Below are 22191 nucleotides of genomic sequence, written 5' to 3'. Positions count from 1 at the left end.
TACATCAAAAATTGACACATTGTAACTGACTGTACTTCAATCAAAAAAGAGAGAAAAATGAGAAAAAAATGTAGATGTGTGTATGGGAGGAAATGAAACTATAATAGTCACGTGGGAAGAAGGGTGAGGAGGTAGAGGGTGGTGTAAGTAACTTAATCCTGATCTCTTTGAGCAGAGAATCCATAGACAGGGACTGGCGATATAAACACATAATTTAGACAGCAGGAAGTCTGTAGTAACAGAAAAACCAAACCCAAAAGCCACAAGGTTCTCCCTCTGGCAACAAGACTGGGATGGCTAGGGACCGGATGAAGAAGGGAGGGAGGTTAAAGGGCTGTTTTTTTTATTTTTTTAATTATTATTTTTCTCCAGTTTTACTCCTTAAACATGATCCTGCATTACTTCGATAAGATGAAGTTATAAAAAATACAAAGGAGCTTCTTAGTCCCGACCAGATTTGGGATGTGAAGTCAGGTTTTATGTGTGGATAATAAATGTTGGTTGGTTTCTTGGCCATATAAAGAGAAAATGAAACACACAGGAACTCATGAAATCAATCTCTCCCCTCCCCCCACCTCACCTCTCTTTTGTCTTACACACACACACACACACACACACACACACACACCCCTCTATGTGTGAGAAGTTTGGTGACCTGCGGGTGTGTAGCCAGGCTTCCCCTTGGCTGTCTCTGTCCTTTCCTCCCCGGAGGTGATTTTTTGACACCTCCTTCCAAAATGTCCCCTGGACTATTTGGTTTATAGACAACAGCTCCTTAACCCAGCCCAGTCCCATACCCCTTATGACCGTCCTTTCTCAGTTCTTGGCTTTGTATTTCTTATTCTCTTTGGGACACACAGAGAACCAGCCCTCATCTCTGCCACTCACCGACAGCTCTGAAACCCCCTGCTCCCTTTGGCCCCTGGACTCAGCCCACCCTCCCAAACTAGCTCTGCTTCCTCTCCTGAGCTCCTCGGGAAGCATGTCTCCTTCCCTAGGCACAGTGGGCGAGTTTAGCTCCGGATTTAGGCCATACAGCCTGATCCCAATCACTGTCCTCAGGTGGGAAAGCTCAGAAGGCTGCCCCAGGAGGCAGGTCCCGAGAGCCTCCATTAGCCCAGGTCTGCAGTGGCTTGACCCTGAAATGGTCCTGCATTTCAGTAACATCCCCTGGGGCCTGTAGTCCTATCCATGGCTCCTTTGTTTTGTTATTTTCATACTTATTATTAAAAGCATATGGTGGTTGGAATTTGGGGGGGAGTTGTTCATTAAAATTCATTTTCCTAATCTGACCACCATATTACATTAATGTTAATTTTTTCACTGATTCATATGAGGTTTTGACAGACTCCTTGATCAGACTTAAGTTTTTCTGCTCCCTATTCTTTTTTTTTTTGAAATTTTAAAATTTTGTATTATTATTTTTTGTTTGGTTGGATTTTTTTGGAGGTGGGGAGGTAATTCGGTTTTTAAAGATGGAGGTACTGGGGATTGAGCCCAGGACTTTGTGCACGCTAAGCGTGGACTCTACCACCGAGCTATACCCTCCTTCCTGAAGTCCCCTCTTTTCAAACTTCTTGCAGCTTATGTGCTTTGCCCCAATGGCATTTATGCTGTTCACATCCTTTCTTGTGGACATGACTTTGCTAAGGATAATTTGGAATTTCTTCATATCTCCTCAAACTACCTCATTTGAGATGTATCCTTTCCCATCACCTCTGCTCCTCTCTCCTTTTACCACCTTCAATCTTCCTTTCAGCTCTCCTAAATTTTTTGATATGTTTCTCCTCAGACCCCTACCTCCTGTATCCCTCCGTTCACCCACTGGACCCAGGCTTCCCACCCCAGCCTCGGACTTCCCTGGGGTTGCTCAAACTTTAGGCCCCCTGCCCCCGCCTCAGAGGCCCTCAAGGGCCCCAAGGACCCCAGAAGCATCACCCGAAGCTGGACATGAGAAAAGAACTAATTGGAAGTGAGGATTTCATCCACTCATGCAGAACTTGGAGATACCCAGACGGCGGTTTCTAGTCTCCTTAGCCCCTCATCCCAAATTTAGCCCACAGCCTCTGTAAGATTATGTATCAAGGCAAAATAAAATCTTAAAAGTCTCCCCCCAGATATATGGTGAAATGTTTGAGCCCCCATATCGAGCAGGTAACTTTAGCTTGCTCCATCTGCCAGAAACACAATTCTGATAAAAAATACAAAGTGCGCAGAGATGAGGACCAACCCTTACTAGTGAGTTTTGCATTATTTTTATGACTGACTCATGCCTAAAATTTTAAAATGAAAGCCATACCATTCTCATTTGCATCTGCCTGTATGTTTATGCATGTCTGCTACGTGTATATAATCTTTGCCTACCTGCAAATGGTATTACCAAATTAACTTATAAAATCCCTTAAAGAGACTCTATTTGAATTGGCTTAGATAAAAACAAGTGCTTATATAAATTAAATATTCCTAAAACTCCCCCAAATATAGAACTATTTATCAAGTTCACTTAATTTAGGTAAGCCTTTGATGAATAAGACTAGTTTGATATCATAGGTTTAACTTTTAAAAAGGCGTGAGCGCATAATTTCCTCATAATTGTTAACGTTAAATGTAATAGTCATACATTTTTATTCTACTTGAGTTTACTAATCAAATAAGCGACTTCTATATTTACTAGATGTTTAAGATTATAAAAACTATAAATCTGATTTGAATCAAATTGAGTCATTATTCTGACAGCTTTATTTCAACAATAATTACGTTTTATAATATGTTTACTTAAAAGCAGTTTCTTAAGCCTAGCGTCTAGAAAATCTTTTTGACTGGCTACACCCTGGACTCAGATGCCTCCGAGCCCTACTCTAAACTAGGCCTCTAACTTAACCTATAAAGATTGCAGACTCTCAGCACAATTTTATTCACCACCCACCCTAAGGGACTTGAAAAATTCTAGCATGGTTTCCAACAACTTATGGCTGCGTCCCTGAGATGACCCAACCCCGCTTTATGCTCCTCCCTGGAAAGCTCAAGTCTACCCAAAGAATTATTTGTTCCAGCCAACACTCATAGATGGGGTCCCTGTTGCTCAGTCTCTGTAGGAGAAAGGGTGTCCAACTTTGATAAACACCAGTTATCAAATCCGGATGGCCTAGATACATAGACCAGCCCATCTTCCTTCTTTTTGTGAACTTTCACTTCCCTGAATTTCCCTCTCCATTCCTTCATCCTCTCTTTAACACACAGTCCCCTCTGCACTAGTTGAAGTTGGGCTCAGCTTACACTGGACTCTCTTCCATATTGTGATAGTTACTACTGAATAAAATCTGCCTTGATTACTTAGGCTTCTTAGAAACCCACCCAGAAGCTCCCTTTTGGGTATTTGAAATCATAAATTCACTGCCTAAAAAAAAAAATAAAAAAACAAACTTGGTACCTGAAAAATCTGGCACTTGACCTTTCAAAGCCAACCTTTCCCTCCACTATGTCCATTCCTCCAGGCTGTCGTCTCCTACCACAACCTCTCTTCTCTGGAACCCCCAGGACCTCAGGCTCACCACAGAGTGAGCCCCCTTGGACTTTTGGGCAGGCTGAATGATCCATACCTTGGGCAGGCCTCCTAGAAAAAAATCACAGTGGAAAGGTTCAACTCCTACGTTATACAAACAGGAAACTCAGCCACATAGGTACAAGCCTCAAGTCTGTGCAGAAAGGATGCAAAACAGCATAATATCCATTGCTTGAGCCGTAGGAAGATTACTGTACCAGAAATGCTTGTGACTCCTACTCTTTAGCAACTGAATGATCTTTTGTACTTCTGAAGCTCGGAGGCTGAACACAGATGAAATCAGTTCTTGTACATGGCACTGCTGTCAATATAGAAATCAGGGTTAGCTGTTGAAATTTCCTGGCAAAGCTAACTTCCTTCTGGTTCTTGCCTAAGCCCGTGACTGAGGAGTCCTTCCCCATTGAGGTCATTATCCTGTGTCTTCTCACCGGCAAGAACTCCTGACCCCTCTCCCCTCCCCCATAAACACAGAAGAAAAGGATGAGAGTAGGGGAGGGGAGAAGAAAAGACAGTCTAGTCTCTGAAGTTTTTCCCAGGTTGGAATAGAGGGGCTGGTCAGCATCTAAGCCCAATGGGCTTCTCCTCTTAGCTCCAAGTGGCTCCGGCCATCCTTTAAATTCAGCCGTTACTTGGGACACAATGGTTTTGAAGTCCATGGAGGTGCTAGATAGCCTCTTAATTTGAACACTGGACAGACTGTCACAGTGATCTGTATTCTCTCAGCTGGGCTTGTTATGCACAAACATCAACATCTGATCAAATTTCTCATTCCTCACCCTTGTTTTTTGTTTTTTTTTTCTTTCTTTTACAACTTTCTTGAGGTATAATTAACATACATTTAACGAGTACAGTTTGATATGATTGGATATATGTATTCACCTATAAACCATCACCTTAACCAAGATATAGAACATTTCCATCACTCTAATAGTTTCCTAGTGCCCTTTGGAATTATTCCCTTCTTCCCCACTCCCATCTCCAGGCAACAATGGATCTGCGTATGGTCACTATAGTTTAGTTTCATTTTCTAGCTTCATACATTTCTCAATCCCCCCCCTTGGTGTCTGATCGTCCTGGCCTGCCTTTAGCAGGAATCCTGTTAGGTGTGATTCTTTAACCAGAACCTTCTGTCCCTGATGTTTCTTCTCAGGAATTTCCCATTGCTGACCCTGACCCTGCTCCTTGGCTTATAAGTCTCCATCTGCTCATCCTGTATTTGAAAAGGAACCTAGTTCTATACTGAGGTCTCTTTTTCTGTATTGCAATAGTTCCTGAATAAAATTTGTTTTTACCACCTTAGAAATCAAATCAAATCAAATCAAATCTGTCTTCGTTACTTTTAGTGTCTAGTTTTATTTTTGTTTCTCGTTCACGGGTTTAATCCTTATTTACTTTGGACGGCACAGGATGACATCGTGCGGTTTAGAGAAGCTGAGGATAATTGTTCTAATCTTTGAAGCCACAGGGATTTTTAAAAGCCTTTTGTTCAATTATGATCTGATGTGGGCTAACACTAGTTGAATCTCTGAAACTGTGTTTAACATATATTATTTCAATTGTCATATAGAATGAACTGCAACCCAGCTGACACTTCTTTTTTTAAATTAAATCTTTCATTTTGAAATAATTATAGATTTAAGCTGCCACCTTCCCTAGTTTTGACACAGTGGTCTTGTGCAGGAGATGAACCTCGTCAATCAGCCTACTCCATGCTTTTGGTTGTGTCTCAAATCTTTTTTTTAATGGCCCCAGTAGTTGTGGGTGTGTGGATATCCATCAGTGTCCCAAGTGGGAGGTTCACAGTTGACACCCAGATGCAGGCCTGTTGGACGCTAGACCCTCAGGCAGCATCTGGGAATGTAAAATGCTATGTCCTTCTAAGGCAGAAACCAAGAGGTAGACTTTTTACTTGCTCCTCTGTGTGAGCTGAGGATGTATAACCATGGGGATGGGTGCTCCAGAGCCCATTAGGAATTTCTTTTTGACCACAGTCCTGTGGAACTCTTGAATGCATGCCCTGTTGTCTATCAGAGCCAGATGATCCAGGGGCCCTTCCCTCAGGCAGCAGCTGCCAAAAAAATAAATAAATAAATAAAAATCGGGCAGCAGACATATATAAGCAACGTCTGATATAGGAAAAATGTGGTGCATGTAGCCATGTCCCAGGTCTCAGGCAAGCCCCTGGGACGTGCCCCGCCAAGTGAGGGTCCTTGGCTTCTCACAGGAAAGAATTCAAGTGAGAGCCATCGTAGAGCAAAGGTAGATTTATTCAGAGAGATACATACTCCATGGACAAAATGCAGGCTGTCTAAGGAGGCCAGAGAGGTCACGAGGCATTGGGCAGGAGGGTGGAGGGGGTGGGGGTCGGGGGTGGTTAAAGTAAGGTAAAGTAGATACACAGTCTATAGACAGAATGCAGTCCATCTCACTCAGAAGGGAGAGTGGTGGCCTCAGAGAGTGGGATCGGCTAGGAAAAATGAGACCGGCCACAAGATATGCGGGTGGTTAGTCTTTATGAGCTCGGTAACCTCATATGCTAACAAGTGGGAGGATTATTTCAACTGCTTTGGGGAAGGGGGCTGGGATTCCCAGGAACTGGTCTACCACCCACTTTCTGACCTTTTATGGTCAGCCTTGAAACTGTCGCGGCGCCTGTGGGAGTGCCATTTAGCACGCTGTTGTACACCAATGAGCATATGTTGAAGCTCAAGATCTACTGGGAGTTGACTCTTGCCACCATCTTGGTGCTAATGGCTGTGTTATTCTTTGAATGGTTGTACCCTGCCCTTTCCCCGCCTGTCTCACTTCCACGGAGATACTGGTGACTTGGGATGGGCTAGAGAAAGAGGGCAATGGGGATGATCCCATACCTCCCTTGTCTCCATGGAGGATCGCTGTCCACCCTTAGATGCCAGCTTAAATAGAAGTCTGGCCCTCAGGCAGCACATCTGGAAGTATGCAAATAGACCCCTTTAAGGGAAAACTGGGAAGATGGGACTTTCTGCTCCCTCTACCCTGAGCCGTGGGGAGATCGCCAGTTAAGAACTGCTTCTTTGTTTGCTACAGTCTGTGGAACTCCTGAATGGAAGCCCTGTTGGCTATCAGAGCCATGTGACCTGGGGAGATGTCCCTTGGGCCTCAGCCACAAAAGCTGAGACATACACATTTGTAGAAGCTCCTTTCAGTGAGACAGACAACGGCTATTTGAGGTAGGCTGGAGGGAGAGGGTAGTGGGGAGTGTCTGCAGGCTTCCCTGGTCTCTGAGGAGGATTGCACCAGCCGTTTGGATGTGTGCTAAATTGGAAGGCTGATCCTCTGCTAGTAGCTTTTAAAGCAGGCAAATAGACTCCATTCAGGAAAAGACTGGGAGATGGGCATTTTTTGCCTGCTCCGTCAGCACAGAACACTGTTGTCACAGTGAGTGCACACTCCCATTATTAACTGGTCTTTGTTTGCTATAGTTTGTGGGTCTTGTGGACACACACTCCATGGCTTGCAGAGCGAGGTGTTTTTGAGGTCCATCCCACCGGTAGGAGTCTTACAATTTGGAGATGCTAGATGTGGAGTCCAAACCCTTTACTCCTCAGGCAGAAGCTGGGAACTGGGGATTCCCTCTGAGTTTTTAGCACTGTGCTGCGGGTGGGGTTTACAGCAAGAGTGTGTCTCAGCCTTTCCTACCTGTTTCCATGTGGGTGTCTTCTCCTTTGTCCCATGTATGGGAGTCACTTAGCCAGTTTCTAGATTTCATTCAGAGGGAATTGCTTCATATATATCTATTTATTTGGTGTGTGCTGTGGGACAAGGCAGGCCAGTACCGCGGGTGGTAAAAGAATTTACCAGAGACAAAGCAAAGTGAAAGAAAAAGTTTATTGGGGGTACGCTCCACAGACAGCAAGCAGCAGGTCACACACATGAGAGGTGACTGTGCGTGCTCCAATGGTGAAAGCTTATGGTCTTTTATAACAGGGAGGACTTGGCGGACACAATGGGTTGGGGGCTGTGTGATCAGCTTGTGCACAAGTTTCTGATTTATTGTAGGTAAGGTAATAAAGTTAGGGCCCATAAAGGGGCAGTGGGATTTATGACTCTGATAAGGAGGAGACATGGGCTGAGACAAGTCAGCCTGAGTTATTGTGAGATTAGGCATTACCTAGGGCTATTAATTCTGCTAGGACAAACACATCCCAGAAAAGAACACACTTTATCTTTTGAGGGATTGCAGGTGGACATCTGGGACCCCAGGAATGGGGGGGGGGTCGTTGGACTTTGAGAGGTGCTAGTTGGCCCCACAGTGTGTTTATGGGAGGTGGGGAGTTTAGAAGCTTCCTATGCCAAGCCACCATCTTTAAAGATCACCTCTGGCATTTTACTCTTTTGGTGCCTATGGTTTCATTCATTGGGCTATTAGAACAGCCAAATCCAGAACATTGACAACATCAAATGCTGGTGATCATGCAGTTCTGTATAAATCTTGGTCCATGTGTATTTTATTTTTGCACGTAAAATGAAGTACAAGGTCAATTTCACTTTTTTCTAAATGGATAAAATACTTTTAATTAGTTTTAGTTAATTTTTTATTAATATACTCCCCACCAGTTTCCAGCACCAGTGTGCTATCAAACCTTTGGATCTTTGCCAATCTGATAAAAGAAAAATGGCATCTCTGTTCAGTTTGGGTTTGCATTTTTATTATAAATCATTTGTGTGTGTATGTACATACATACATTTCTGTGAACCCATTTTTCCATTGGATTTTTGGTCTGTTATCAGTTTTGGAGGTGCTCTTTGTGTATCAGGGAGATTTACCCTTTGTGATGTAATATGCGAATGCTTTTCCCAGTTAGCAATTTGATTTTTCACTTTTCTTACAGCAGTTTTACCACATACATTTTATTTTTGTGAATTTGAATTGATTACTCTTCACTCTTACGGTTTCTGGATTTTGTGTTAAAACAAACAAACAAACAAAAAAACCTTCCCTATTCCAATATGATCAAAGAAATGTCCTGTGTTTCTTTTTCCCAATACTTTGATGAGGTGGTAGCAGCAGCAGCAGCAGCAATGGTTAGTGTGGGCTAAAAATTTTACATTTGTCTTTGATGTATCTGGAGTTTATCCTGATATAGGAGCAGAGGTTTGAAGCCAACTTGTTTTTTTCTACTGCTTGATAATTGTCCCTATATCACCTTTTCCCTACTGATTTGAAGTGCAGGAGTTGTGCTTTTGAAGAGATTCCTTCCTTTTGTCCTAGGGCACACATGAGTTAGCCATCACAGCCGTCTTGATTGATTATAACATTCATCAGATACTAAATACCCGTGACTTTAGATCTCTCCCTGAACGTAAGGTCCTAAGAAAACTGGAACCTTCGCGGGGAGCTTCGCTGGCACGGCCCCAGAGCGCGCCACAACGAGCACTCAAATAGCTAACGAACAACCCGGGTCACGTGCCCGCACGGGGCCATACCATCGAGTCAGTCCTCCAGCGTCCCAGAGAGGACTCGGAAGTGCCCCGGAGCCGGCTTCGGTTTTTCCGGCCGGGCCGTCCGCGCTTTTGTCCCGCCGGCGGCCGGGCTCCCGCGGCGCCGCCACAGCCAGTACGTGAGTCCGAGGCCGCCCGCGCTCCCGTGCCCGGCCCTAGCCTGCCACGCCCTTTCCTTCTAGGCCGGGTCCTGGCTCCCCCTCGGGTCTCGGGCGGGATCTGGGAGGAAGTGTGCCCCGCTCCCCGTACACACCTCAGCGCGTTCCCGGGTAGTGGAAGGGAGGGAAGACCTCCGGCCGGCCGAGGGGTGTAGGGCGCGCCTCTGGATCGTATTGGGCCCCTTGTGGGCCCCAACTCCAGCTGTCCGAGGGGCCAGGGCCTGGCTGGGGCTGCCCGGTGTCTGGAGAAGGGCTAGGACCCCGCCCCCGTGTTTCTCAACTACTCGCTGCTGTCTCGGGCAGGAGGGGAACCCTGAAAATGAGCGCTTTTAACTGAGCCACCATTTGTGCCCCCGTTGCTGTTAAGTTTGGCCCTGATATTTGAGAGTGAATACGAGAGTTGGGGGGGGGCCCTGAGGGGTGATCTGATTCGCCCCCTCCCCCACTTTTTTTCTTTGATGGGGGAATGATGTTGAGAGACTCCTGCCTCAGGTGTGGATCGAGCCACCGGGAGGGGCTTTCCGGCCTTCGCCCTAGGGGAGCTCACGTGTTATACAGACCGGGGATCCGGAGCGCTGGCTCTACAAGATGATCAGGAATTGACTAGGTAGGGAGAAGGTCGAGAGGCTCCTAGACCTGGGGACAGCCTGCGGGAACCCAGGCTTGAGGATGTGAAAGATGGCTGGGGCTGGGTGTGCTGCTCTAAGACGTTTGGACTAGGTGGCCGCCAGGAGTGTTCACTTTTTGAAAGCACGAGGATTTTTTTAAAATAAATTTTTGAATATGTAATGTATTCATTCTTATGATTCAGATCTTAAAAATATGAAAAGCTGTCAGTGAAAAGGTTTTCTTCTGCCCATATTCCTAGGCCCAACCCCTCAGATCACCAACCACATTTGTTAGTTTATTTGAATGTATCCTTCCAGAATTTCTTTGTGCAAACACTGGCAAATAGGAATGTTAGTGCCCCCTTTTTTCACATAGGTGGTAGGGTACTGTTCAGAGCTCTGCCACTTGCTTCTTTTGCTTAATCTGTTTTAGAGATCATCAGAACATGAAGGGCTTTTTTTTTTTCTTTCTTTCTTTCTTTCTTTTTTTTTTTTTTTTTGCTGCTTCTCTTTTTTAAATATACTGCTGTGGTATTGGATTGACCACTGTTGGATGTTTCATAATTTTTGGATCTATTCAGGGCATTTGGGTTGTTTCCATTTTTTTTTTTTTTTGTCACTTTAAACAATGATGTACGCAATGATGTTGTACTAGGGCATATCTGAGCAGGGTTTTTTAAAAGAAAGGATTAACCGTCATAAAAAAGTTTTGTTTTATGTTAACTCAGCCAGGTATTGCTACATTGTCAAATATGCCAAGTCATTATTATAGTAACTCATATAGAGTGTTTAGAGAACAAATTAAACCATGTAGCTTTTCTCTCCTGAGACTTGTGTTTATGATACTTAGCTTTACAGCAGCCTAATAAACTAGTTCTATTAATGATTCTCCTCAAGCCAATCTTTGCCCCTTTAGCTTCAGAAAAATCTCTCAGCCTCCCTTTCAGAATCTCCTTTGTTTACTTTATTCCTTAGGGTGACTTGAAATCTCTTCTCTACTACCAGGTATGAGAATGTTCTATTTCATTTTTTATTTTAAGGAAAAATCATCTTTAATCATAAGGATTAATCAGTAGAACCAACTTATGTTAACCATTTACAATTCTGATACTCGTAAGCTAAATGCAGTAATAAAGCACAAACCATACTCTCTCTCTTGCCATCTGCATGTCACTTCTCTCACTCCTTAGTCCCATCTTTCATTTGTCCCATCCTCCCACTTCTTTCTTCTGAGTTGGTAAGTATTTTGTGTTCACATTTCCTCTTGTTTTCTCTTTTTCTTTGTATGGTCACCTCCAAGTCCAGTATGATATCAAGAACTTAAGGCACAGAATCCATATGGTAGACTGACTTGTGGAATATGGTCAGGACTCCGAAAATCCATAGTAGCTGCAGGCATGTTGCAGCTGTTGCTTGCTGAAGTCTGTTGTTAAGGCAAGAATTTTCAGCCAGAGTGAGCCACAATTCCTCTTTTGTGAGTTGCCTAGTCTCTTGAGAAGTGGCTTCTGACTCCTGGGTAGGAATAGTAAGCGTTAAGGGTAGGTTCTTACTATCTCCCCGAGCTTTTCTAGACATTGGTGGTAGAATGTGAACAACCAGCATAGAGGTGCCCAGAGTTTCTGGGTCATGTGTAATTTGGAAGGAGTGGATGGTTATCTATGGCTCAAATTTTTAACTAATGTAACCATGCTATTGGGTCATGCTTGCTCCCTGTTGAGAACTGGTTAAAGAGGAGTTTCCCCATCAATGCTGAGAACTTTTGAGAAATTAAACCCGTCTGGCCCTCTCTCTGTGCAGGAGTTGTGCTTTTGAAGTGATTCCTTCCTTTTGTCCTAGGGCATACATGAGTTAGCCATCACATCTGTCTTGATGGGTTATAATAACCTCCTTCCAGACTCTAGGACTCAGTTCTCTCTCCCCTCAATCCATTCTCCCACTGCAACTAGTATGAGTGGTCTTTATTTCTTTTAATTTTATATGATAAAAAATGTAAACATAACAGGAAAGTAGTATAGTACAGTGAACTCCATACATCCATCACAGTTATTAGAATTCTCCTACCTTTGTTTCACCTTTCTCTTTTTCTTTGTTGGAGTATTTTAAAGGAAATTCCAGACATCATACCGTTTCACCTAGCATAGCTTAGTCTAAAAAAAAAGACACTTAGAACATAGCCACAGTGCTGTTACCTCACACCATCCTAAATTTACTCTGATTCCTTGATATTATCTAACAGAGACTGGCAGACTTTTGGGTCTATGGCCTGTTTTTGTATGGCCTGCAAACTGAGAATGGTTTTTACATTTTTTAAGGGGTGTTAAAAAGAAACCGAAAAGAAAAAAGAAAGAAAAATAAGCAGTAGAATTGAATGTGACCCCCAAAACCTAAAATGTTTTCTATCTGACCCTTTGCTAACTCCTGATTTGATGGAATAAGTTATCTCCAAAATGCATATCCGAGTTTGCTACTCTTTGCCTAAAACTTCTGGGGGTCAAGTCTAGACTCCTTAGTATGACGGGCAGACCCTGGTGCAGCGCTTATTTTTGGCCCACTGTCCAGCTGTGCTTGCCATCCTCTGTTCCAGATGTCCAGTGGGTGGTGAACACGCGCCCCTTTGCACCTGCTGTTCTCTCTGTTACAGCTGTTTATCTCTTCCTGAAGCTCTACCTAGATTTTTGAAGCAATCTACCCCTTCTGCCTCTTAGCTCATCCATGCCTCATGTCTGCCATTTTTATTGTGTTGGTTATTTTCCTGCCAGACTCTCCTACTAGTTTTGCAAGTCCTTGATGGACTTGTCTTATCCATCTCTGTGACCCTAGGACTAGCCCGGTCGCTGGGGAGAAAAGCAGGATACGGATCATAATAGAAGTTCCTTGGGCAATACTCAGCCTCAGGTATAACTGAGATACTAGAGTGCATCTTCAGTATTATTTATAAGGGTAACAATATTTTGTTACATTCTCTTTACAGTTTAGCAGCTGTCTTAGTCCATGCGGGCTGCTATGATAAAATACCACAGACTAGGTTTTTAAGGTGGCTTATAAACAACAGAAATTTGTTTTTTCTGTTCTGGAGGCTGGGAAGTCCAAGATCAAGGCACCAGGGGATCTCTGTGGGGTGTCTTTTATTGGAACACTAATCCCATTCACGAAGGCTCCACTCTCATGACCTAAGTACCTCCCACAGACTCCCCCCTTGTAATACCATCATGTTTTAGTGTTTTTCTGCCCATGTTTTTGACTGAACTTTTCTTCATCTTGGATTAATTATCTCAATCTTATTGAAAACTATCTATTTTCAATGAAGATGCACGTTTATATTGCTATTTTGATTTCAGTCATTAAGAGGATTGGGTGAACTACATCAGATGATGGAATACACTGCTTCCACTGAGAGGAGGTTAAGCAGGGCTAGAACAGGGAGACTCCTGGAGTCTGCCTAGGTCAGGGAGGTAAACAGTGAAGTATTTGTAATTTCATGCAGAGCAGGCCAGTCAGCAGCCAATCAAACAAGGAATCCCAGAGGACATGAAGGGGCCTGAGAATTAGCCTATCAGAGAAGGGAAAGGGTCCACCTGAACTACGGATCAGTAAGTGTGGTGTCAGCAAGGAGTAAATTAGCATGGCCCCTTCGGTGTCCAGCAAGTCACTCCAGCTGCCCAGGTGCAGAGGGCTTGAAGAACCTCACCAAGTAGCCTGGGAACACCTAATGGGGAGTGCCCAGGTGTGCATTTTACAGAACTCCTGACAGCTGTTGGAGGAAGAATTGGACAGGGATAAGAGTGAAGGTAGGGAGACTACGGCAGAAGGGAATTTAGGAGGCTTAACCTAAGAACTTAGTATTAGGAATGGGCGTGGGGACTTGAGAACTGTGCAGGCAGCAGAATCAGCTGTTCTTAAAGTCTTTTGGATGTGGAGTGATAAGGGAAAGAGAGGAGCCCACGTCTGATTTAGGCAACAGGGAACAAGGTGGATATGAGGCTCTATAATTGAAGAGAGTGGTCTGGGCCAGAGATGAGGCTCTGCCAGACAGCTTGTAGGAGCCATGTGTATAGACAGGACTGCCCAGGCAGAGTATGTAGAGTCAGCAGTGGAAAGGGCCAGGGTGGAACAGGGGGCCAGGAACATCCAGGGGCCAGCAGGCAGGGGAGTCAGCACCTGGCCCCGAAGAAACTAATGCAGCACGGACTGAGTAGAAGAAATCAAGTTGAATAGATGAGGCATGAGGGGAGATGAGACGTGAAGACCACTTTTTCCACACACAACTGAACAGGAGGCAGGATGGCGAAAGCAGTACCTGGAGGGGAAGGTGTAGTTGAGAGAATTTAAAATTTACATTTTGGCATTTTTTAAACTTTTTATTTGGAAGTAATTTCAAATATACAGAAAGAATTTCAAGGATAAGAAAAGTGAAAAAAATACACTTTACTTATTTACCTGTGCTTAACATCTTCCTTTGTCTTCTCTTTGTTGCTCTTTCATGCATATATATATATATATATTTTTTTTTTCCACCAAAGCATTTGAGGGTAACTTACATCATGGCCCTTTATCCCTAAACACTCAGTGTATATTTACTAAGGGTTGCATAGTTACAGTATGTTGATATTTTTGCCTAACTTAACTATATTCCAGTTTTGTCAGTTGACATAATTATTTTTTATAACAGCTTTTCCCTCCAGTACAGATCCAGTTGAGGTCAGGTATTCAATTTAGTGGTCAAATCTCTCTAGTCATTTTTCATATGGAGCATTTCTGTAGCCTTTCTTTGTCTTTTATGAAAATGATGCTTTTGAAGAATATAAATATCTTTTAGTAGAATGTTCTTTATTTTGGAAAATTACCTGATTTACTTGATGTTTCCTTGTGTTTCAGTTCAGGTAATGCTTTCTAACAGGTGATGTATCCTCAGGGTGTCACATCAGGGAGCACATGATATGTATGTGCCCCCACTGGTGGTATTAATTTAAGACATCTTGCCAAGGCATTGTCTAATCTCTCCACTGTAAAAGTACTATTTTTTCTTTTAGGAATATTTTAAGACCATGCATATATACAGCTCCTTCTCAGAATTTCGCCCTGGATTTAGAATCCATCAGTAATTCTCCCTAATCCAGTCTTTACTCTGATTGTTGCAGAATGTGTTTTTTTGATTCCCGGTCTACTTACTCCCTCCACATTTACTGACTGACCCTGTAATTTAAAATAATGCTGTGATGAATAACTTTGTGCATATATACTTTTGTATTGGAAGTGTATCTTCACTATAAATTCCTAGATGGGATTTCTGGATTAGAGTATAATGTGTACATAGTTGTGTAGATTTTGGCAAATTTCCTTCAACAGGTGTTATGCCAGTTTGCATTCCCAGTGATGGATGAGAGTGCCTGTTTCGCCACACCCTCACCCACAGAGTATGCTATTAAGCTTTTGACTATTTGCCAATCTGACAGATGAGAAAGGAGATCTTAGTATAATTCTTATTTGCATTTCTCTTACTATGAGTGAAACTGAAAATACTTTTAAGGACTGTTTTAGTATTTCTTTTTGTGAATTGTCTATTACGTCTTTTGCCCATTTTTTCTGTAGGATTTTTAGTCTATTTTTCTCCAACTTTTAAAGATTCTTTGAATATTAGGGTACTAGGCCTTACACATGATGTATGTTGCAAATATTTTCTGCCTCTTGGTCATTTATTTCTTGATTTTGCTTATGATATTTTTGCCATGCAATTTTACTTTTATTTCTATACAGTCAGATTTATCAGTCTTTTATTGCATCTGGGTCACAGAACACTCTCTGTGTACTCAGGTTATAGAGGCATTCACCTGTGTTTTCTTCTAAAATTTGTATAGTGCCACTTTTTAATATTTAGAGTTCTGCTACATTTGGAGTTTATTCCTGTGTGTGGTGTAAAGAATGAACCTAATTTTATTTTTTCCAAGTGGCTTTATAGTTGTTTCAACACTATTAAAAAGACCCTTTTTGCCTCAATAATTTGATATGCCATCCTTATTATATGCTTGATTTCTGTGTGTAACTGGGACTGTTTCTAGATTTTGATTCCATTCTGTTTATTTATACACCAATATCACACTGTTTTAATTTTAGCAGCTTTTTGGTGTATTTATCTATCTAGTGTGGCTAGTCCTCCTCCCTTGTAGCCCTTCCTCCCAGCCCCTCCTGATAAATTTTTTGTGTTTTCCTGGCAATTTTAGGGGATTTGGTTTTAAGGCTGTAGAAACTTGAACATCTTTCCTTTCTGTGGGCTGAGGGTGAGTAGCATTGGAGGGGCCAAGGCCAAGGGAATGGATGGAACATGATCCCTGGTGTGGTAGGAGCAGGATTCGGCACAGATAAAAGGTGTGTTGCTGTTGATGGTCTGGAATTCCACTGCCCACCCATTAGCCCTCACATTTTAAGTGACATGGACTGCTTTGCCCCAGGTAGTAAAGAAAGGGAGCAAGGAACTTAGGTTGTGCTGTCTTCTCTCGGTGATTTCTAATGATCTCTTATCTGATATTACTTAACAGTCATTTTGTGAAGCTTTTTCAGGTGAACCACCTTTGGTTTAAATGTCTACTGAGTGATTATTATTTTATCTTCCTGGTGATATTCTGAGTTCTTGGCCACTGTTCTATTCATTTTAATTCAGAATTTGTCACTCCAAACCCATTAGCATAAGTTGGATGATGAGTGTGATTCTTTATACATGTCCACTCCAGAGTATATATCTTACTTCTCTTTTATTGCCCCTGCTTCCTTGTCACGTGTTCACATATAGAATTTCTAAATAGAGTTACAGAGTACTGACCAAGAGAGTCTGACACCCAGGGTAAGAGAAGAGGTCTGAATTTTAACTCAGCCTAATCACAAATGTCTGATTGTCTAAGTTGGTGGGAGATGTCTCAGGAGTCAGTCTTTTAGTAGGTAGCCAGCTGTGGGTAGAGTGCCTTAAGGAGAACAGAGAGTCACTGCCTGGCCCCTGGCTGGAGAAGGATTTTACCTTTCCTGAGTCCTGTGCTTTATCCTCAGGTTCCAGCCCTGATCCAGTAACTTGGCCTTGTTTGAATAATAAAATAGGTGATATAGCATATAGAACTAACCAGGTGACTGGCATTGTTCTCAGTGCTTTATATAGGCTATTTAATACAGCAGTTCTGTTGCCCTCATTTTACAGAAGAGGAAGCTGTGGCATAAAGAGGTTAAATAACTTTCTTGAGGTCACACAGCTTCTAGGTATTTGAACCTAGGCAGTATTATTTCCTTTGCTTAATGCTTTGTGTTTTAGCTTCTGATCTTTGATATGCTCTGACTCAAGTTAGCCTGTTCATAAAGTAGGAGTGAAAGCTCTTTGCCTGGAAGGCCAGAATATGTTCTTCCATGTAGAGTTCCTCCCTGACTAAACTGCTCTCCAGGGTCAGTATTTTCTTTGGGGTGGAAATCCAGGAGGCCATACCAATAGCAGGCAGCTGTAGCTCGTTTTCTTTCTTATCTCTGACCTGACTGTCCTCATGATTTCATAACCAACTTTCCAATACCTTTACCCATGTACTCATTTCTCCTTTAGTTTTGTCTGCCTTCTGCTAATTATGTCTTCTTAGCTTTTGTCTTACTAATCTTTCTGTCTCTTAATTCTTCAGAGATTCCTTCTACCCTCTGTTTTTCCAAGACTAGGTGGCATTTTTCAAAAACTGATCATTGTTGCCCTTGGTTCTGTGCCTTATTTCAACCCATTTCAACTTGCCTTCATGCTAAGCTGTTTTGCAAGAATAGAAAAGCTCTTTGTTCCATTGACAATCCAGGGCTCTGGCATTTTCACATTAGCTCCACAGGGGCAGAAATGTTGGCCTGTCCAGTGTTGTATCCATCAATAAACATTTGTTGAGTGAATGAGTGCTTTCGGATGTAATTCCTTCAGTTTCTTCTAAACCAAGTGAACAGGTATCATTTTCATTTTCTTGGTTTAGTGTCACATTTGAAGACGAGGGGCACTGAGGATGAGGAGTCAACTGAAAAGTATGAAAATATTGGAAATGCAGAATCTGTGTGGCTAAAAGTGGAAGGTCTTCACAAGGATCATATGCAGGAATCTAAGGTTGGTGAAACTTGTGATTGGGATAGCAAGGTAGAGGATCAGTTGGAAAAGCCTGAGGGAGAAAGAATGAAGGAAGACAAAAGTGGCATCAGGGAAAAGATTGGCAAAGCCAAGAATACAGCAAATATAAAGACAGAACAGGAAGATGAGGCATCTGAGAAAAGCTTACGTCTGAGCTCAAAACATACTGCACACCAGACTGTCCCTGCAGAACCGAAAAGCAGTGAACAGGGCAAGTGCATGGAGAGCGTTAATGGGAACTCTCACTCCAGTCTACAGAAAACCAGTGCTGTTAAGAAATCACATAAGTGTGATGAGTGTGGGAAATCCTTCAAATATAATTCCCGACTTGTTCAACATAAAATTATGCACACTGGTGAAAAACGCTACGAGTGCGATGACTGTGGAGGGACTTTCCGGAGCAGCTCGAGCCTTCGTGTCCACAAGCGGATCCATACTGGGGAGAAGCCGTACAAGTGTGAGGAATGTGGGAAAGCCTACATGTCCTACTCCAGCCTTGTAAACCACAAAAGCACCCATTCTGGGGAAAAGAACTGTAAGTGTGATGAGTGTGGAAAATCCTTCAATTATAGTTCTGTTTTGGATCAGCATAAGAGGATCCACACTGGGGAGAAGCCCTATGAATGTGGCGAGTGTGGGAAGGCCTTCAGGAACAGCTCTGGTCTCAGAGTCCACAGAAGGATCCACACAGGCGAGAAGCCCTATGAATGTGACATCTGTGGGAAAACCTTCAGTAATAGCTCTGGCCTTAGAGTCCACAAAAGGATTCACACAGGGGAAAAGCCCTATGAATGTGACGAGTGTGGGAAGGCCTTCATTACCTGCAGAACACTTTTAAACCATAAAAGCATCCACTTTGGAGATAAACCTTATAAATGTGATGAGTGTGAGAAATCATTTAATTATAGCTCTCTCCTCATTCAGCATAAAGTCATCCACACTGGAGAGAAACCTTATGAATGTGATGAATGTGGAAAGGCTTTCAGGAACAGCTCAGGCCTTATAGTGCATAAAAGGATCCACACAGGAGAGAAACCTTACAAATGTGATGTCTGTGGCAAAGCATTCAGCTATAGCTCAGGCCTCGCCGTCCATAAAAGCATTCACCCTGGTAAGAAAGCCCATGAATGTAAGGAGTGTGGAAAATCCTTCAGTTATAACTCACTTCTTCTTCAACATAAGACAATTCACACTGGGGAAAGACCTTATGTATGTGATGTGTGTGGAAAAACTTTCAGAAACAATTCAGGACTCAAGGTCCACAGGAGGCTCCATACCGGGGAAAAACCATACAAGTGTGATGTGTGTGGAAAAGCCTATATCTCACGCTCTAGCCTTAAAAACCACAAAGGAATCCATCTTGGGGAGAAGCCCTATAAATGTACTTATTGTGAGAAGTCCTTCAATTACAGCTCTGCCCTTGAACAGCATAAAAGAATCCATACAAGGGAGAAACCCTTTGGGTGTGACGAGTGTGGAAAAGCCTTCAGAAATAATTCAGGCCTTAAAGTACATAAGCGAATCCACACTGGGGAGAGACCTTACAAATGTGAAGAATGTGGGAAGGCCTACATCTCACTCTCAAGCCTTATAAACCATAAAAGTGTACACCCTGGGGAAAAGCCCTATAAGTGTGATGAGTGTGAAAAAGCCTTTATCACATACCGAACCCTCATAAACCACAAAAAAATTCATCTTGGGGAGAAGCCCTACAAATGCGATGTGTGTGAGAAATCTTTTAATTACACCTCACTCCTTTCTCAACACAAAAGGGTCCACACTAGAGAGAAACCCTATGAATGTGACAGGTGTGAGAAGGTCTTCAGAAACAACTCAAGCCTTAAAGTGCATAAAAGAATCCATACTGGTGAGAAGCCCTATGAATGTGATGTGTGTGGAAAAGCCTACATCTCACACTCAAGCCTTATTAACCATAAAAGTACCCACCCTGGCAAGACACCCTACACATGTGATGAGTGTGGGAAAGCTTTTTTCTCGAGCAGAACCCTCATAAGCCATAAAAGAGTCCATCTTGGGGAGAAACCCTTCAAATGTGTCGAGTGTGGGAAGTCTTTCAGTTACAGCTCACTCCTTTCTCAGCACAAGAGGATCCATACAGGGGAAAAGCCCTATATCTGTGACAGGTGTGGGAAGGCCTTCAGGAACAGCTCAGGCCTCACGGTGCATAAAAGGATCCACACAGGTGAGAAACCCTATAGGTGTGATGAGTGTGGGAAGGCGTACATCTCACACTCGAGTCTTATCAACCATAAAAGTATCCACAGTGGACAGCAGCCCTATAATTGTGAGTGTGGGAAATCCTTCAATTATAGATCAGTCCTTGACCAACACAGAAGGATCCACACAGGAAAGAAGCCATACCGATGTAATGAGTGTGGGAAGGCTTTCAATATCAGATCAAATCTCACCAAGCATAAAAGAACCCATACTGGAGAGGGACCTTTAAATGTGACAAGTACGGGAAGCCATAGTGGCACATCACAGAAGAGAACTCATGAGGGAGGGAATGCTCTGGATGGGACCAGGATGAGTGTGTCTCTGTAGGAGGCAGAGCTTACCAGGTATCAAAGAACTCAAGTGGAAGAAAAACCTTACAAGAGCATCTGAGGTCATTGTTCATGGCTTATAATTTACGTAGTATAGGTGAATTCATGAGTAACTTTTTTCTGTGATTTTTCAATCATAGCCAGCAAAGAAGGTTCCAGTGTCAAAGTAATTGAGCCCTTATGGAATGTAAAATAGTTTGTACTGGGGATAAAACCTGTCAAAGTGATGGAGCAGACATTTCTGGACATAAATGAAAACACACATATGAGGAAAAGACTTCAATTAGAAGTCATATAGTCACCATCAGAAAGTTCACATTTGGGTAAACTCTGAACAGAAATGTAGGAAATTCAGGTATAGCCTTGAATCCCAGTTATCCACTGGTCAGTGGAAAAGACCCAAGAAGGACCTCCAGTAGGCAAATTCAGGGAGAGAGAGGCTTCAGGGAATATAAACCCAGATAGCAGTGATCATGAAGTATAACCTTGACATAACTAAATGATTCGGGGGAATGATGGCAACTTCTGAAACACAATTTGGATTTCACTGTAGGAAATGTAAAAAGTGTAGACTTATAAATCTAACAGGAGATAAGAGAGAGTCACTCATAAATAAATGCAAGTTGACTGTGCTGTCCTGTTGTAATGTTGTGATATACTATTTTAATGGGTAAAACTTAAAATTTCAAATGAACCCCCTCAATGAATGATGAATGTGTGATAAGTGAAAACCTCACATGTTATGCTACAAAGGAAGGGTTTTACCATGGAGAGAAATTCAGCACATTCGATGACTAATGGAACACATCTCAACATGAATTTGCACCTTACACAGAAAGAATTGATTCAGGGATTCCTATGAATAGGAATGCTGAGAAGGAGGGCATTTTATCGCGGGAACTAAAAAGCTAAGTAGCTACTAGTAATCAAGGGATAGTAGGAAATTCATTCTTAACCTGTTCAATGTTTGATTGTTTTGGATTGTGTTATTGTAAAGATTTCATTCATTATGTGTGTGTATTGTCTGTTGTAAAATGTTATGCATACTTTGTTGAGGGCTCACTCTCTTGGCCATGAAGAGCCAGATAGTGGCTCTTGCAAGGCAAGGTAAGGTGAAACTCCAATAAAGCAATGCTTCAAAAGTAAACAGGCTGTGACATACTTTAGGTGGAGTAGCATACGGAGAAAGCCACTTGTCTGTCATATCTTTGTGGGGTAAGTTATACCAAATCCAAACCAAGGAGGCAGCAGGGGACTCATCCCACAGGGCTAGTAGCTCAAATTTCATGAGAAATTAGGTGGCGCCTCCGTCAGGAGAAGTGCAGATTGGATTGATCCTGCTGGGGCTGGATCCTAACCCCTGGGAGTGGACAGGCTGTGTGAGTGGTCCAGTCGTTACACAGAAACAGTTCTCTTGGGAAGAGTAGAAATTAACACAGTATTGTTAACTATATATAAGGCGGGTAACTAGGAAACTCAGAGTAAAAAGAGAGTCTTCTGAGAATTAAGTAACCTGTTTGAGAATACTCTGGGTGGGGTCTGTCAGTAGAGGCTGAATTCTAAGTCAGGTCTCTCTGGCTGCAAAATCTACTCTTAACAAGAGAACAGTGTCTGGTCACATAGTTTCCTGGTTCTCTCCAGGATTCCTTTTTCTATACACATGCCTCTCTCTAGGAGTATTTCTCTCACTCTGCCT

General features: G+C 42.8%; 1 protein-coding gene across 5 annotated transcripts; it reads left to right on the top strand.

Annotated features, from left to right (window-relative positions):
* Nucleotides 1-6736: 6736 nt before the first annotated feature.
* ZFP62 (ZFP62 zinc finger protein) lies at nucleotides 6737-21642 on the top strand. Of its 5 annotated transcripts, none has more exons than XM_010997900.3 (2): nucleotides 6737-6771; nucleotides 17780-21642. In XM_010997900.3, exon 2 carries the CDS (start codon nucleotides 17893-17895, stop codon nucleotides 20491-20493), a length of 2601 nt encoding a protein of 866 aa, XP_010996202.3. In that variant the 5' UTR covers nucleotides 6737-6771; nucleotides 17780-17892; the 3' UTR covers nucleotides 20494-21642. The 5 variants fall into 5 exon arrangements, with proteins under 5 accessions (XP_010996202.3, XP_031305305.2, XP_031305304.2 ...); XM_031449445.2 differs by lacking the exon at nucleotides 6737-6771 and adding an exon at nucleotides 6826-6979; XM_031449444.2 differs by lacking the exon at nucleotides 6737-6771 and adding an exon at nucleotides 9083-9158.
* The last annotated feature ends 549 nt before the right edge of the window (nucleotides 21643-22191 follow it).

Source organism: Camelus dromedarius, chromosome 3 (assembly GCF_036321535.1).
Source record: "Camelus dromedarius isolate mCamDro1 chromosome 3, mCamDro1.pat, whole genome shotgun sequence".
Lineage (NCBI taxonomy): Eukaryota > Metazoa > Chordata > Mammalia > Artiodactyla > Camelidae > Camelus > Camelus dromedarius.
The sequence above is the reverse complement of the archived record's forward strand: the minus strand, read 5'-3'. Positions and strand labels throughout refer to the sequence as shown.